Here is a 19,232-nt window from a genome sequence, read left to right as displayed (position 1 = left end):
CTTTGTGGGAAGTAGACAGTCCAAGGTATTTAGTAAGAACCATGGCGGCTTCTTTCAAAGATGGAATTTTTTTTGCCACAACTTTTTGGAAAATTAAAAAATGTAAAAAAATTAGGTTTTTTTCCCACAATATTTTTTAACATCCTGTCTGGCATGGCAGCGATCAGGAACACTCACTGGTGGCAACATTTATTTTTTTTCAATTTTGTTATTTTGTTCTTTTTAATCGCATCCCCCCCCCCTTTTTTATTTTTTACTGCAGTTCTCTGACATGCCGATCAATTTGTATGACTTGTCTGCCCCCCCACCAAATACTGGCTGTCAGGTCACCCACCCCTCCCCCTCCCTTCCTTATTTCCTGCTCATGACTGAAGCTCTCAGGCTTTGGACGGGTGATTTCACAATGTACGGATGATGTCATCCCACATGACCCCGCCTTCTTCCTCTTGCATCATAACAACCAAAAGAACATATCCAGTAAATGCTCCTTGATGGGCACATTGGTGGATCAGCTCATCCTCGCACCCCCTTGTTGTGGCGTCACCCCAACCCCCAACGCAGTTTGAGTGCTTCCCTCAGATCAATGCCATGAAAAGGATGAGGGAACGTACAGGAAAGGAGGAAAGCTTCTGAGGTAAGAGGATTTATTGGAGTAGACATGTGCAGGATGAAAAAATCTGTTTAGTTTTGTTTCGATTCGTTAACTAAATTCGTTTAGTTAAATTTGTTGCATTCGTTTAATTCGTTTTCGGGATTATTTCGTTTCGTATTCGAATTCGAAAAAAAATTTACTGAACTCGAAAAAATTCTACCGCATTCGAAAACATATATTAGAATAGAATAGAAAAACAACAGAACAGAACAGAAAAAAATATAATTTTATATATAAATAAATAAACTTCTACAGAAATTCAAATTTTGTATAGAATGAAATCGAATTTGAATAGAAAAGATTAGAATAGGATAGAAAATAATAGAATAAAAAATAAGAGCATACAATAGAACTGAATAGAATAAAATATAATATATACTGTATATAACCATCTTCCGAAATTGGAACTTTGTGTAGAATGAATTCAAATTCGAATGAATAGAAAAGATTTAGAATAGAAAAGAAAATAATAGAATAGAAAAACAATGGAACAGAATAGAAATTATTATTTTATTCTATTCTGTTCTATTGTTTTCTATTATTTTAGTTTCCATTAGTTTGAATTCTATTCTCGAATTCGAATTTTGGAAGACGGTCATATTTTATTTTATTTTATTACATTCTATTAAATTCTATTCTATTCTCCCCTTTTTGTTATTTTTATTCTATTGCTTTATTATTTTATATTCTATTTTATTGTATTCTTTTTTAAAAAATCGATTTCTATTTTTTTCAAATTCGATTCGAATTTGTTTTCCAATTTAATTTGATACAAAGTTCGTCTGCTTTTTTTTATTTGAATCGTTATTTCGGATTCGTTTAAATTTGTTACTATTGTAATTCAGATGCATCCGAATTTCCGAATAATGAAAAATTTGTCTGAATTTTGATTCAGAATGAAACGACATGCACATGTCTATGGAATACTCTTAGCTGCTCTGCTGACTAGAGTCCTGATATAAAGGTGTGATGTACATATAGAGGGCATGGCCTGCTGACATTGTGGGGAGCCCCCCTAGTTCTCCCCCCACACCTCTTATATTTCCCATCTTCCTCTTATACCCACCATGACCTGTACCTGTTGTATGCTTATTCCGTTCAATAACATGTCTGGGGGTGTCCTATTCCTGGGGGGGTCCTAATCCTGGGGTGTCCTATTCCTGGGGGTGTCCTAATCCTGGGGGCATCCTTACCCCGGGGGTGTTCTAATCCTGGGGGGGCCCTAATCCTGGGGTGTCCTATTCCTGGGGGTGTCCTAATCCTGGGGGCATCCTTACCCCGGGGGTGTTCTAATCCTGGGGGTGTCCTATTCCTGGGGGTGTCCTAATCCTGGGGGTGTCCTAATCCTGGGGGTGTCCTAATCCTGGGGGTGTTCTAATCCTGGGGGGGGTCCTAATCCTGGGGGGCCTTAATCCTATCATTTTGTGGTGCTAAATCATTTGTATGGAAGATGTTAATGATAAAAAGAAAAGCAGTAAAATAGATCCCCTGCAGCCAGGAATAGAATCCCAGCAATAGATCCCCAACAACAATAGATTCCCCGCAGCAACAACAGTGAACCACCCACAACAAAATATCCACCCAAGCAACATTAGACCCCCCCCAGCAGCGACAACAGATCCTCCAGCAGCCAGTAAAAATTGACCTCTCCCTCAACAGTAGATCCCTTCCAGCAACAATAGACCCTCACACAAAATCAGATCCCCACCAGTGACAATAGATCCCCCAGCAGCCAATATCAATAGACCCTCCAGCACACCCCACACTATTACATGCATTCAGTGCTGGAGGTGCCAGAACTTCACAGGACACACCCCCTGCACAGGACACACCCCTTGCACAGGACACACCCCTTGCACAGGACACACCCCTTGCACAGGACACACCCCATGCACAGGACACACCCCTTGCACAGGACACACCCCTTGCACAGGACACAGCCCCTGCACAGGACACACCCCATGCACAGGACACACCCCCTGCACAGGACACACCCCATGCACAGGACACACCCCATGCACAGGACACACCCCATGCACAGGACACACCCCATGCACAGGACACACCCCCTGCACAGGACACACCCCATGCACAGGACACACCCCCTGCACAGGACACACCCCATGCACAGGACACACCCCCTGCACAGGACACACCCCCTGCACAGGACACACCCCCTGCACAGGACACACCCCATGCACAGGACACACCCCATGCACAGGACACACCCCATGCACAGGACACACCCCCTGCACAGGACACACCCCATGCACAGGACACACCCCCTGCACAGGACACACCCCATGCACAGGACACACCCCCTGCACAGGACACACCCCCTGCACAGGACACACCCCCTGCACAGGACACACCCCATGCACAGGACACACCCCATGCACAGGACACACCCCCTGCACAGGACACACCCCATGCACAGGTAAAGAAGGATCATTTCTATGAAGAAGTGCCTCACCAGTCACCACACTGTCTCTGTGGGGGAGGGGTCACTGATGTAAGGGGGGGACACGGGTATAAAACTCCCTTACATATTAGTACTCCCCTCCCCCTTACCTTAGTGCATTCACTCTGCAGAAGGTGGTCTCTGCTTATGGTCACCAGAGTCCCCCCCTCCCCCACACACAAACAATAGAGTCCCCGGCATTCTCCCTTACATCAGAGTCCCCAGAGTTCCCCCTTACATCAGAGTCTGCAGCATTCCTCCTTTAATCATGGTCCATAGCATTTCCTTTTACATCCGCAGAGTTACCCCTTACACCTGGGCCAGATCCAGCCTCTCTGATTGGGGGGTGCAGTAAAACATGTCAGAGAGGCCAAGGATGTGAGGTCAGCAGGGCAGAGTACAGGGGAACCCTGAGGAATCTAGTATAAGGGGGGACACTGTGTACTATGATATAAGGGAGAACACTGAGGACTCTGATGTAAGGGAGAACTCTGAGGACTCTGATGTAAGGGAGAACACTGTGGACTCTGATATAAGGGAGAACTCTGTGGACTCTGATATAAGGGAGAACACTGTGAACTCTGATGTAAGGGAGAACTCTGTGGACTCTGATGTAAGGGAGAACTCTGGGGACTCTGATGTAAGGGAGAACTCTGGGGACTCTGATGTAAGGGAGAACTCTGGGGACTCTGATGTAAAGGAGAACACTGTGGACTCTGATGTAAGGGAGAACACTGTGGACTCTGATGTAAGGGGGGACACTGAGGACTCTGATGTAAGGGGGGACACTGAGGACTCTGATGTAAGGGAGAACACTGTGGACTCTGATGTAAGGGAGAACACTGTGGACTCTGATGTAAGGGAGAACACTGTGGACTCTGATGTAAGGGAGAACACTGTGGACTCTGATGTAAGGGGGAACACTGTGGACTCTGATGTAAGGGGGAACACTGTGGACTCTGATGTAAGGGAGAACACTGTGGACTCTGATGTAAGGGAGAACACTGTGGACTCTGATGTAAGGGGGAACACTGTGGACTCTGATGTAAGGGGGAACACTGTGGACTCTGATGTAAGGGAGAACACTGTGGACTCTGATGTAAGGGAGAACACTGTGGACTCTGATGTAAGGGAGAACACTGGGGACTCTGATGTAAGGGAGAACACTGTGGACTCTGATGTAAGGGAGAACTCTGTGGACTCTGATGTAAGGGAGAACACTGTGGACTCTGATATAAGGGAGAACACTGTGGACTCTGATGTAAGGGAGAACTCTGTGGACTCTGATGTAAGGGAGAACACTGTGGACTCTGATGTAAGGGAGAACACTGTGGACTCTGATGTAAGGGGGAACACTGAGGACTCTGATGTAAGGGAGAACTCTGTGGACTCTGATGTAAGGGAGAACTCTGTGGACTCTGATGTAAGGGAGAACACTGTGGACTCTGATGTAGAGGGAGAACACTGTGGACTCTGATGTAAGGGAGAACACTGTGGACTCTGATGTAGAGGGAGAACTCTGTGGACTCTGATGTAAGGGAGAACACTGTGGACTCTGATGTAGAGGGAGAACTCTGTGGACTCTGATGTAAGGGGGAACACTGTGGACTCTGATGTAAGGGAGAACACTGAGGACTCTGATGTAAGGGGGAACACTGTGGACTCTGATGTAAGGGAGAACACTGTGGACTCTGATGTAAGGGGGAACACTGAGGACTCTGATATAAGGAAGAACACTGTGGACTCTGATGTAAGGGGGAACACTGTGGACTCTGATGTAAGGGAGAACACTGTGGACTCTGATGTAAGGAAGAACACTGTGGACTCTGATGTAAGGGAGAACACTGTGGACTCTGATGTAAGGGAGAACACTGGGGACTCTGATGTAAGGGAGAACACTGTGGACTCTGATGTAAGGAAGAACTCTGTGGACTCTGATGTAAGGGAGAACTCTGTGGACTCTGATGTAAGGGGGGACACTGAGGACTCTGATGTAAGGGGGGACACTGTGGACTCTGATGTAATGGGGGACACTGAGGACTCTGATGTAAGGGGGGACACTGAGGACTCTGATGTAAGGGGGAACACTGTGGACTCTGATGTAAGGGAGAACACTGTGGACTCTGATGTAAGGGGGAACACTGTGGACTCTGATGTAAGGGGGAACACTGTGGACTCTGATGTAAGGGAGAACACTGTGGACTCTGATGTAAGGAAGAACACTGTGGACTCTGATGTAAGGAAGAACACTGTGGACTCTGATGTAAGGGGGAACACTGTGGACTCTGATGTAAGGGGGAACACTGTGGACTCTGATGTAAGGGAGAACTCTGTGGACTCTGATGTAAGGGAGAACACTGAGGACTCTGATGTAAGGGAGAACACTGCGGACTCTGATGTAAGGGAGAACACTGTGGACTCTGATGTAAGGGGGAACACTGAGGACTCTGATGTAAGGGAGAACACTGGGGACTCTGATGTAAGGGAGAACACTGTGGACTCTGATGTAAGGGGGAACACTGGGGACTCTGATGTAAGGGGGAACACTGGGGACTCTGATGTAAGGGAGAACACTGTGGACTCTGATGTAAGGGAGAACACTGGGGACTCTGATGTAAGGGAGAACACTGTGGACTCTGATGTAAGGGGGAACACTGTGGACTCTGATGTAAGGGGGAACACTGTGGACTCTGATGTAAGGGAGAACACTGTGGACTCTGATGTAAGGGGGAACACTGTGGACTCTGATGTAAGGGGGAACACTGAGGACTCTGATGTAAGGGAGAACTCTGTGGACTCTGATGTAAGGGAGAACACTGGGGACTCTGATGTAAGGGAGAACACTGTGGACTCTGATGTAAGGGAGAACTCTGTGGACTCTGATGTAAGGGAGAACACTGTGGACTCTGATGTAAGGGAGAACACTGTGGACTCTGATGTAAGGGGGAACACTGAGGACTCTGATGTAAGGGAGAACTCTGTGGACTCTGATGTAAGGGAGAACTCTGTGGACTCTGATGTAAGGGAGAACACTGTGGACTCTGATGTAGAGGGAGAACACTGTGGACTCTGATGTAAGGGAGAACACTGTGGACTCTGATGTAGAGGGAGAACTCTGTGGACTCTGATGTAAGGGAGAACACTGTGGACTCTGATGTAGAGGGAGAACTCTGTGGACTCTGATGTAAGGGAGAACACTGGGGACTCTGATGTAAGGGGGAACACTGTGGACTCTGATGTAAAGGAGAACACTGTGGACTCTGATGTAAGGGGGAACACTGTGGACTCTGATGTAAGGGAGAACACTGAGGACTCTGATGTAAGGGGGAACACTGAGGACTCTGATATAAGGAAGAACACTGTGGACTCTGATGTAAGGGGGAACACTGTGGACTCTGATGTAAGGGGGAACACTGAGGACTCTGATATAAGGAAGAACACTGTGGACTCTGATGTAAGGGGGAACACTGTGGACTCTGATGTAAGGGAGAACACTGTGGACTCTGATGTAAGGAAGAACACTGTGGACTCTGATGTAAGGGAGAACACTGTGGACTCTGATGTAAGGGAGAACACTGGGGACTCTGATGTAAGGGAGAACACTGGGGACTCTGATGTAAGGAAGAACTCTGTGGACTCTGATGTAAGGGAGAACTCTGTGGACTCTGATGTAAGGGGGGACACTGAGGACTCTGATGTAAGGGGGGACACTGTGGACTCTGATGTAAGGGGGAACACTGGGGACTCTGATGTAAGGGGGGACACTGAGGACTCTGATGTAAGGGGGAACACTGTGGACTCTGATGTAAGGGAGAACACTGTGGACTCTGATGTAAGGAAGAACACTGTGGACTCTGATGTAAGGGGGAACACTGTGGACTCTGATGTAAGGGAGAACACTGTGGACTCTGATGTAAGGAAGAACACTGTGGACTCTGATGTAAGGGGGGACACTGAGGACTCTGATGTAAGGGGGAACACTGTGGACTCTGATGTAAGGGAGAACACTGTGGACTCTGATGTAAGGAAGAACACTGTGGACTCTGATGTAAGGGGGAACACTGTGGACTCTGATGTAAGGGAGAACACTGTGGACTCTGATGTAAGGGAGAACTCTGTGGACTCTGATGTAAGGGGGGACACTGAGGACTCTGATGTAAGGGGGAACACTGTGGACTCTGATGTAAGGGAGAACACTGTGGACTCTGATGTAAGGGGGAACACTGTGGACTCTGATGTAAGGGGGAACACTGTGGACTCTGATGTAAGGGGGGACACTGAGGACTCTGATGTAAGGGGGAACACTGTGGACTCTGATGTAAGGGAGAACACTGTGGACTCTGATGTAAGGGGGAACACTGTGGACTCTGATGTAAGGGGGAACACTGTGGACTCTGATGTAAGGGAGAACTCTGTGGACTCTGATGTAAGGGAGAACACTGTGGACTCTGATGTAAGGGGGAACACTGTGGACTCTGATGTAAGGGGGAACACTGTGGACTCTGATGTAAGGGAGAACACTGTGGACTCTGATGTAAGGAAGAACACTGTGGACTCTGATGTAAGGGGGAACACTGTGGACTCTGATGTAAGGGGGAACACTGTGGACTCTGATGTAAGGGAGAACACTGTGGACTCTGATGTAAGGGAGAACACTGAGGACTCTGATGTAAGGGAGAACACTGTGGACTCTGATGTAAGGGGGAACACTGAGGACTCTGATGTAAGGGAGAACACTGGGGACTCTGATGTAAGGGAGAACACTGTGGACTCTGATGTAAGGGGGAACACTGTGGACTCTGATGTAAGGGGGAACACTGGGGACTCTGATGTAAGGGAGAACACTGTGGACTCTGATGTAAGGGAGAACACTGGGGACTCTGATGTAAGGGGGAACACTGGGGACTCTGATGTAAGGAAGAACTCTGTGGACTCTGATGTAAGGGAGAACTCTGTGGACTCTGATGTAAGGGGGAACACTGTGGACTGTGATGTAAGGGAGAACACTGTGGACTCTGATGTAAGGGGGAACACTGGGGACTCTGATGTAAGGGAGAACACTGTGGACTCTGATGTAAGGAAGAACTCTGTGGACTCTGATGTAAGGGGGAACACTGTGGACTCTGATGTAAGGGAGAACACTGTGGACTCTGATGTAAGGGAGAACACTGTGGACTCTGATGTAAGGGAGAACACTGTGGACTCTGATGTAAGGGAGAACACTGTGGACTCTGATGTAAGGGAGAACACTGTGGACTCTGATGTAAGGGAGAACTCTGTGGACTCTGATGTAAGGGAGAACTCTGTGGACTCTGATGTAAGGGAGAACTCTGTGGACTCTGATGTAAGGGAGAACACTGGGGACTCTGATGTAAGGAAGAACTCTGTGGACTCTGATGTAAGGGGGAACACTGGGGACTCTGATGTAAGGAAGAACTCTGTGGACTCTGATGTAAGGGAGAACACTGTGGACTCTGATGTAAGGGAGAACACTGTGGACTCTGATGTAAGGGAGAACACTGTGGACTCTGATGTAAGGGAGAACTCTGAGGACTCTGATGTAAGGGAGAACACTGGGGACTCTGATGTAAGGAAGAACTCTGTGGACTCTGATGTAAGGGAGAACTCTGTGGACTCTGATGTAAGGGGGAACACTGTGGACTCTGATGTAAGGGAGAACACTGTGGACTCTGATGTAAGGGAGAACACTGTGGACTCTGATGTAAGTGAGAACACTGTGGACTCTGATGTAAGGGAGAACACTGTGGACTCTGATGTAAGGGAGAACTCTGTGGACTCTGATGTAAGGGGGAACACTGTGGACTCTGATGTAAGGGAGAACTCTGTGGACTCTGATGTAAGGGGGAACTCTGTGGACTCTGATGTAAGGGAGAACTCTGTGGACTCTGATGTAAGGGGGAACACTGTGGACTCTGATGTAAGGGAGAACACTGTGGACTCTGATGTAAGGGAGAACACTGTGGACTCTGATGTAAGGGAGAACACTGTGGACTCTGATGTAAGGGAGAACACTGTGGACTCTGATGTAAGGGAGAACACTGTGGACTCTGATGTAAGGGAGAACACTGTGGACTCTGATGTAAGGGAGAACTCTGTGGACTCTGATGTAAGGGAGAACTCTGTGGACTCTGATGTAAGGGAGAACTCTGTGGACTCTGATGTAAGGGGGAACACTGTGGACTCTGATGTAAGGGAGAACACTGTGGACTCTGATGTAAGGGGGAACACTGTGGACTCTGATGTAAGGGAGAACACTGTGGACTCTGATGTAAGGGAGAACACTGTGGACTCTGATGTAAGGGAGAACTCTGTGGACTCTGATGTAAGGGAGAACTCTGTGGACTCTGATGTAAGGGGGAACACTGTGGACTCTGATGTAAGGGAGAACACTGGGGACTCTGATGTAAGGGAGAACACTGTGGACTCTGATGTAAGGGAGAACTCTGTGGACTCTGATGTAAGGGAGAACTCTGTGGACTCTGATGTAAGGGGGAACACTGTGGACTCTGATGTAAGGGAGAACACTGTGGACTCTGATGTAAGGGAGAACTCTGTGGACTCTGATGTAAGGGAGAACTCTGCAGACTCTGATATAAGGGGGAACACTGTGGACTCTGATGTAGGGAGAACACTGTTGACTCTGATGTAAGGGAGAACACTGTGGACTCTGATGTAAGGGGGAACACTGTGGACTCTGATGTAAGGGGGAACACTGAGGACTCTGATGTAAGGGGGAACACTGTGGACTCTGATGTAAGGGGGAACACTGTTGACTCTGATGTAAGGGAGAACACTGTGGACTCTGATGTAAGGGGGAACACTGTTGACTCTGATGTAAGGGAGAACACTGTGGACTCTGATGTAAGGGAGAACACTGTGGACTCTGATGTAAGGGAGAACACTGTGGACTCTGATATAAAGGGAGAACTCTGCAGACTCTGATATAAGGGGGAACTCTGTGTTGGGTTATATTATCCTGATCTTCATATAAATGAAGAAATATATTTTTGTCTTTTCTTCTACACATTGCTGATCTCACTCCTTACATGTCTGTAGCTGAAATATTTATATTTTCACCGAAAATTGTCATTTTATGTACTTTTTTGAAGTGTCAGTAAATGTTATGTGTTGTGTCAGTAAATTTCCCTTCACAAGGTTGGCAACACTTCACCCCCCCCCCAAACTTCCCAGATCACACACCCCCAACACAGAGGGTGCCCTGCCAGGAGTGACCCTCACCCCGCAAAGCGCCCTGTCCCCATGTTGGTAAGGACAACGCCCCCACCCTCACCACCCTGACCTGGGGGAGGGGGGATTATAGGGATCTGTTTACATCTCCTATATGAACATCGGAGTTATCAGAACGCATGTTCCAGAGTCTGTACTCCCAATCTGATGGATGGGGGGCGGTAAAATCTTCTACAAACTCTCATTTCCCAGCTCCAAGCTGAAGACATGGTGATGGAGTCTTCTCCTCGATTTAAAGAGTCGGGGTTCTCCTTTATTCAAATGACTCCACTAGAGGAATAAGAGTCTGCAGTATTTTGGGGAGATTATTAGAGTTATTATAAGGGGTTTGATTGGTGACAAGGGTTTGCTCGGTGCTTTATGGGTGGACAGTGCAGTCACCATACAATTCAATACAAGGAGATCTTTCTGCTGGTTCCCCTGATCGTTATAAGGGAGCCAGTTGGTTGTCCATCCCTCGTCTATAAAAAGTATTGGTTTTGGGTAGACTTATCCTTCACAGATTTGTTCGATGTTTCGTACACCTGACTTGATTCTTCATTTCTTTTCCAGGTTGCTGAGATTGGACACAACAGAAACCATGCAGACCATCAAGTGTGTGATAATCAGAGATGGCGGTGTTGGGAAAACGTCTCTTTACATCTGTTACCAAACCAGCACCTCCTCTGGTCGGTTCCTCTCCCTGGTCTTAGATAACTACACTGGACAGATTACAGTGGATGGAAAAAACGTGAGCCTAAACTTGTGGGACACAGCCAGCCAGGAAGAGTATGACCAACTAAGGACATTGTCCTACCATCAGACCAATGTCGTCATCATCTGCTTCTCCATCGCCAGTCTGCCATCTTACGAGAACGTTAAGCACAAGTGGTATCCTGAAGTGCGTCACCATTGTCCTAACGTTCCCATCCTCCTGGTGGGCACCAAGAAGGATCTAAGTACCAACCTGGATGTCATCAAAGAGCTGAAAGACCAGAACCAGCTACCGATCACCCACCAACAAGGGGTCAGCTTGTCCAAACAAATTCACGCAGTGAAGTACATGGAGTGCTCAGCGCTGAACCAAGAAGGCATCCAAGAAGTTTTCTCAGAGTCAGCGAGAGCCGTTCTCAACCCAGTAAAAAAGAAGAATCCATGCCTCTTACTGTGAAAAGAAATGCCTCCAAGATGATGATCTGGTCACTGTGACCTCCTTGTGTTAACTTCAGATCACTTGACTTTGTCCTGAAGAAACACAACCTACGTAGACCTCAAGGACCAAAATTACAGACTCTCCCATGTGTTCCTTATGTAAAATGTTTATTAGATCAAAAAAACCCCAGATGGAGCTCTATAGACATGGAGGGTGATGGATACATTGTATGTAGGGTGATTGGTATGGCCTATGACATGGAGGGTGGTGGGTTTGTTGGATAACATGGAGAGTGATGGATAACATGGAAGGTGATGGGTACGTTGGATGATATGGAGAGTGATGGGTATGTTGGATGACATGGAGGATGATGGGTACGTTGTATGGAGGGTGATGGGTTCATTGGATGACATGAAGGGTGATGGGTACATTGGATGACAGGGAGAGTGATAAATATGTTGTATGAAGGTGATGGGTACGTTGTATGGAGGGTGATGGGTTCATTGGATGACATGGAGGGTGATGGGTACGTTGTATGGAGGGTGATGGGTTCATTGGATGACATGGAGGGTGATGGGTACGTTGGATGACATGGAAGGTGATGGGTACATTGGATGACATGGAGGGTGATGGGTACATTGGATGACATGGAGGTTGATGGGTACATTGGATGACATGGAGGGTGATGGATACGTTGGATGACATGGAGGGTGATGGGTACATTGGATGACATGGAAGGTAATGAGTACATTGGATGACATGGAGGGTGATGGGTACGTTGGATGACATGGAGGGTGATGGGTACATTGGATGACATGGAAGGTAATGAGTACATTGGATGACATGGAGGGTGATGGGTACGTTGGATGACATGGAGGGTGATGGGTACGTTGGATGACATGGAGGGTGATGGGTACGTTGGATGACATGGAGGGTGATGGGTACATTGGATGACATGGAGGGTGATGGGTACGTTGGATGACATGGAGGGTGATGGGTACGTTGGATGACATGGAGGATGATGGGTACGTTGTATGGAGGGTGATGGGTTCATTGGATGACATGAAGGGTGATGGGTACATTGGATGACAGGGAGAGTGATAAATATGTTGTATGAAGGTGATGGGTACGTTGTATGGAGGGTGATGGGTTCATTGGATGACATGGAGGGTGATGGGTACGTTGTATGGAGGGTGATGGGTTCATTGGATGACATGGAGGGTGATGGGTACGTTGGATGACATGGAAGGTGATGGGTACATTGGATGACATGGAGGGTGATGGGTACATTGGATGACATGGAGGTTGATGGGTACATTGGATGACATGGAGGGTGATGGATACGTTGGATGACATGGAGGGTGATGGGTACATTGGATGACATGGAAGGTAATGAGTACATTGGATGACATGGAGGGTGATGGGTACGTTGGATGACATGGAGGGTGATGGGTACATTGGATGACATGGAAGGTAATGAGTACATTGGATGACATGGAGGGTGATGGGTACGTTGGATGACATGGAGGGTGATGGGTACGTTGGATGACATGGAGGGTGATGGGTACGTTGGATGACATGGAGGGTGATGGGTACATTGGATGACATGGAGGGTGATGGGTACGTTGGATGACATGGAGGGTGATGGGTACGTTGGATGACATGGAGGGTGATGGGTACATTGGATGACATGGAGGGTAATGGGTACGTTGGATGACATGGAGGGTGATGGGTACGTTGGATGACATGGAGGGTGATGGGTACGTTGGATGACATGGAGGGTGATGGGTACATTGGATGACATGGAGGGTGATGGGAACATTGGATGACATGGAAGGTGATGGGTACGTTGGATGACATGGAAGGTAATGAGTACATTGGATGACATGGAGGGTGATGGGTACGTTGGATGACATGGAGGGTGATGGGTACGTTGGATGACATGAAAGGTGATGGGTACGTTGGATGACATGGAGGGTGAAGGGTACGTTGGATGACATGGAGGGTGATGGGTACATTGGATGACATGGAGGGTGATGGGTACGTTGGATGACATGGAGGGTGATGGGTACGTTGGATGACATGGAGGGTGATGGGTACGTTGGATGACATGGAGGGTGATGGGTACATTGGATGACATGGAGGGTAATGGGTACGTTGGATGACATGGAGGGTGATGGGTACGTTGGATGACATGGAAGGTGATGGGTACATTGGATGACATGGAAGGTAATGAGTACATTGGATGACATGGAGGGTGATGGGTACGTTGGATGACATGGAGGGTGATGGGTACATTGGATGACATGAAAGGTGATGGGTACGTTGGATGACATGGAGGGTGATGGGTACATTGGATGACATGGAGGGTGAAGGGTACGTTGGATGACATGGAAGGTGATGGGTACGTTGGATGACATGGAGGGTGATGGGTACATTGGATGACATGGAGGGTGAAGGGTACGTTGGATGACATGGAAGGTGATGGGTACGTTGGATGACATGGAGGGTGATGGGTACATTGGATGACATGGAGGGTGATGGGTACATTGGATGACATGGAGGGTGATGGGTACGTTGGATGACATGGAGGGTGATGGGTACGTTGGATGACATGGAAGGTGATGGGTACGTTGGATGACATGGAGGGTGATGAGTACGTTGTATGGAGGGTGATGGGTTCATTGGATGACATGGAGAGTGATAAATATGTTGTATGGAGGGTAATGGGTACGTTGGATGATACGGAGGGTGATGGGTACGTTGTATGGAAGGTGATGGGTACATTGGATGACATGGAGGGTGATGGGTACGTTGTATGGAAGGTGATGGGTACGTTGGATGACATGGAGGGTGATGGGTACATTGGATGACATGGAAGGTGATGGGTACGTTGGATGACATGGAGGGTGATGGGTACGTTGGATGACACGGAGGGTGATGGGTACGTTGGATGACATGGAAGGTGATGGGTACGTTGGATGACATGGAGGGTGATGGGTACGTTGGATGACACGGAGGGTGATGGTTACGTTGGATGACATGGAGGGTGATGGGTACGTTGTATGGAAGGTGATGGGTACATTGGATGACATGGAGGGTGATGGGTACATTGGATGACATGGAAGGTGATGGGAACATTGGATGACATGGAAGGTGATGGCTACGTTGGATGACATGGAGGGTGATGGGTACATTGGATGACATGGAGGGTGATGGGTACGTTGGATGACATGGAAGGTGATGGGTACGTTGGATGACATGGAGGGTGATGGGTACGTTGGATGACATGGAGGGTGATGGCTACATTGGATGACATGGAAGGTGATAGGTACGTTGGATGACATGGAGGGTGATGGCTACATTGGATGACATGGAAGGTGATGGGTACATTGGATGACATGGAGGGTGATGGGAACATTGTATGGGGGGTGATGGGTACACTTCATGATGGGGTCCCAGTATTAGAGTGACAGGTCTCTCTTACTCTCCGAGACTTTAAGGGTGCCCAGATTTCTATACATATACACCACAGGTGTTTGGATTTTAAAAGACATAGAAAAGTCCACCACATCCTGGACCAATATGCCACCAAGTGATTTGAAGGATCCTGAATGGAAAAGTTGGGGGGGGGGATCTCTACGGTCATTTCACGACACGTTTCGTGGGTTCCAAATATCGCACTTCCTCAGGCTCTGTGAGACGACATAAATAAACCCATCATACATTTCCCTCCAATGAATAGATTGTAGAACCACAACGCATGTCATTCACTTTATATACAAGTTCTATTTCCCCAATCACGGGGTCAGGAAACTGGAGACCGCAACCACACCAAACTCCCCCCCCCGAGAGGGGAACCTGATAATCACAGGGGGTAAAAAATGAGCAAAAAGAGAGCAAATAAAAAAGTATAAGACGGGACAACTAAATTGTGGGTGACTTGAAGTATTGGGGTACACATACAGTATACCTACCACTTAGAGGGGCCTCAGGGAATGCCCCCGCTACATTTCTACCACTCTTTTACCCCCAATAGATAGACACATAGGGGTGCGCAGGGCCGGGACAAGAGTTGGGCAGGAGGGGCGGCTGCTCTGGGCACTGTGGTATCATGTGAGCTGGAGGGGGGTGGGGGGTTCCACAAGGAGATTGATGGGGGGGGAATTTGTGTTGGGAGAGGGGAATTGGGGGAACAGCAGGGGGTAATCATTGTTTTAGGTGGGAACATTGGGGGGGGGGGGTGCTAGGCCATTTGGTAGAGGTTGGAGGGGCATTGCGCTAGAAGAGGAATTGTTTTGGGGGACAGGGGATTCATGGTAGTAGGGATGATTGGGGGGGTATTTGTGCTAAGAGGGGTAATGGGGGGAATTTGCGCTAGGAGGGGGATTTGCGCTAGGGGGGGTAATTGGGGGGGGGGATTTGCGCTGGTAAGGGGGGCTTTGGAGTGGAGGGAGAATATTTGTCCTCGGAGGGGTGATTTTTTCTGCAGGGGGTTTTGGAGAGAGAGAGGATTTGAACTGGTCGGGGGCATGGGGGGGGGCAAAGATTTCTGCTGGGAGCGAGGATTTGTACTGGGAGGAGGGGAAATTTATATTTAGAGGGTAAGAATGCAGATTAGTGCTCAATTATTTTTTGGGGGGGGGATTTTTGCTGACACAAAATGCTCATACATCTGGGGGGAGGGGCTCAGTTTGGCATGTTCTCCATGGGCTCTAGATGACCTTGTCCCGGCACTGGGTGTGTTGCAGCCAATTGGATTAGGGTGTGCACCCCAAAGCTCAGGTACACACGTCCCTTTCTCTGGACGCCTCACCTGCACTGCACAGGAAATGAATGGGAGGAGTTCTGTGCTGAGAGGCTTCCTGTTCATTCACAAACTGAAACATAGTAAATGTAGCGGTACCCCCGTAAGGTGCAACGACCGTCAGGTTACCCGTGAACAGGTGATCCCGGACGAGCCCCCAAATGTAGCGGTACTTCGTAGGGGCTGCTAAGTGACGTGGGCCACATGCCTTAGCAGCCCCTACGGGGGTACCGCTACATTTGGGGGCTCGTCCGGGATCACTTGTACACGGGTAACTTAGCGGTCGTTGCCCCTAGCAACCAAAGTTCAGCAAACCGGGTAACATGTACTTTGTTTCCTATGCTTCAGTTATGGATGAACACAGTGAGTGAGTGAGTGTGATCACTGTGTTCATTTAGAAAACGAAGGGGTCGGTAAATTACATATTGATCAACCCCTTCCCCCGGGATGGGAGCCAGCAGCACTGCAGTGGGGAGGGGCACAACACAGGGGGAAGCCTGAGCAGTAGGGAGAATTAGGGCATGCCCAGGCACACCCCCTACGCTCGCCTACAGATAGATGTGTAAAAGGCTATATAACTGTACATCACACCTGGGAATATTAGGGGGTATTCCTCTCCTCTGGGCAACCCCCACCCCCGATTTCTACATATAAACAAAAAGTGTGAGAATAGGCCCAACCCTTAACTGCTTATGGACCGCCCACCGTAGATATACCGCACCCGCTTTGCACTGGATTATGTACCTAGTATGGATCTGACACCTCCGGTTCTGGGGCGCACCACCGGCGACCCCCTCCCGCTGTGATTGGACAATCAGCGGTTCCAGCGGGAAGCGATGTCCGCTGAGACCCAACCGATCGTTCAGGAAAACAGGCAGAACGGCGATCTGCGAGGGGGGAATGTGCTGATCCTGTGTCTCTGCTAAGCAGGAGCAGAGATCTTTACCTCCCCCCAGTCAATGCACCTCCCCCGCCAAGGTTAGTAAGCACTCCCTAGGCACACAGTTAAGGCCACCTTCCCTGTCAGTATCATTAGTACAGTGACAGTGCATATTTTTTAGCACGGATCGCTGTATTAGTGTCACTGGTCCCCTAAAAGTGTCAGTTAGTGTCAGATTTGTCCGCCACAATGTCGCAGTCCCGCTAAAAATCGCTGATCACCACCATTACTAATCAAAAAAAGAAAAAATAAATACATCTATCCCATAGTTTGTAGACGTGATAACTTTTGCGCAAACCGATCAATATATACACTTATTGGGATTTTTTTGTAGCAGAATACATATTGGGATAAATTCATGAACAAATTAGATTTTTTTTTTTTTTTTTAAATGTATTGGATGTTTTGTAGCAGAAAGTAAAAAATATTGTTTTTTTTTTTATAAAATTGTTGGTCTTTTTTTTTTTTTTCTTTATAGTGCAAAAAACGCAAATACTACCAAAAGAAATCTCTATTTGTGGGGGGAAAAAAAGGACATCAATTATATTTGGGTACAGTGTTGCATGACCGCGCAATTGTCAGTTAAAGTGACGCAGTGCCGTATCGCAACAAATGGCCTGGTCAGCAGGGGGGGGGGGGGTAAATCTTCCAGAGCTGAAGTGGTTAAAGTGGCAGTAAATGCTTTTTTTTTTAACTTTGATCAATAAAAAGACTTACCTGTAGATACTGTAGATATCTCCTAAACGTGAGCTCTGACGGAATGGCGTACCCGTGCCGAGAACCGGGAGGAAAGAACGGGTGAAGATGGAGGTCCTATCAGTGGGGGGTGAAGATGGAGGTCCTATCAGTGGGGGTGAAGATGGAGGTCCTATCAGTGGGGGTGAAGATGGAGGTTCTATCAGTGGGGGTGAAGATGGAGGTCCTATCAGTGGGGGGGGAAGATGGAGATCCTATCAGTGGGTGTGAAGATGGAGGTCCTATCAGTGGGTGTGAAGATGGAGGTCCTATCAGTGGGGGGTGAAGATGGAGGTCCAATCAGCGGGGGTGAAGATGGAGGTCCTATCAGTGGGGGTGAAGATGGAGGTCCTATCAGTGGAGGTGAAGATGGAGTGGGGGTGGGGGTGAAGATGGAGGTCCTATCGGTGGGGGTGAAGATGGAGGTCCTATCAGTGAGGGGTGAAGATGGAGGTCCTATCAGTGGGTGTGAAGATGGAGGTCCTATCGGTGGGGGTGAAGATGGAGGTCCTATCAGTGGGGGGGTGCAGATAGAGGTCCTATCAGTGGGGTAAAGATGGAGGTCCTATCAGCGGGGGTGAAGATGGAGGTCCTATAAGTGGGGGTGAAGATGGAGGTCCTATCAGTGGGGGTGAAGATGGAGGTCCTATCAGTGGAGGTGAAGATGGAGGTCCTATCAGTGGGGGGTGAAGATGGAGGTCCTATCAGTGGGGGTGAAGATGGAGGTCCTATCAGTGGGGGTGAAGATGGAGGTCCTATCAGTGGGGTGAAGATGGAGGTCCTATCAGTGGGGTTGAAGATGGAGGTCCTATCAGTGGGGGGGTGAAGATGGAGGTCCTATCAGTGGGGGTGAAGATGGAGGTCCTATCAGTGGGGTGAAGATGGAGGTCCTATCAGTGGGGGTGAAGATGGAGGTCCTATCAGTGGGGGTGAAGATGGAGGTCCTATCAGTGGGGGTGAAGGTGGAGGTCCTATCAGTGTGGTTGAAGATGGAGGTCCTATCAGTGGGGTTGAAGATGGAGGTCCTATTAGTGGGGGGGTGAAGATGGAGGTCCTATCAGTGGGGTTGAAGATGGAGGTCCTATCAGTGGGGGTGAGGATGGAGGTCCTATCAGTGGGGGGTGAAGATGGAGGTCCTATCAGTGGGTGTGAAGATGGAGGTCCTATCAGTGGGGGGTGAAGATGGAGGTCCAATCAGCGGGGGTGAAGATGGAGGTCCTATTAGTGGGGGTGAAG

General features: G+C 48.4%; 1 protein-coding gene across 3 annotated transcripts; it reads left to right on the top strand.

The window, feature by feature from the left end:
* Positions 1 to 415: 415 nt before the first annotated feature.
* On the top strand, positions 416 to 15,597 carry LOC141126628 (rho-related GTP-binding protein RhoG-like). 3 transcript variants are annotated; one of them, XR_012241417.1, is made up of 3 exons: positions 416 to 634; positions 10,935 to 14,288; positions 14,587 to 15,597. XR_012241417.1 is itself a non-coding variant. In XM_073612548.1 (2 exons), the coding sequence occupies exon 2, from the start codon at positions 10,963 to 10,965 to the stop codon at positions 11,530 to 11,532; it is 570 nt and encodes a 189-aa protein (XP_073468649.1). In that variant the 5' UTR covers positions 416 to 634; positions 10,935 to 10,962; the 3' UTR covers positions 11,533 to 15,597. The 3 variants fall into 3 exon arrangements, 1 of the variants encoding a protein (XP_073468649.1); XR_012241416.1 differs by having other exon boundaries at positions 14,340 to 15,597; XM_073612548.1 differs by having other exon boundaries at positions 10,935 to 15,597.
* The last annotated feature ends 3,635 nt before the right edge of the window (positions 15,598 to 19,232 follow it).

Source organism: Aquarana catesbeiana, linkage group LG02, assembly GCF_042186555.1.
Source record: "Aquarana catesbeiana isolate 2022-GZ linkage group LG02, ASM4218655v1, whole genome shotgun sequence".
Lineage (NCBI taxonomy): Eukaryota > Metazoa > Chordata > Amphibia > Anura > Ranidae > Aquarana > Aquarana catesbeiana.
This window is presented reverse-complemented; position numbering and strand designations above follow the sequence as displayed.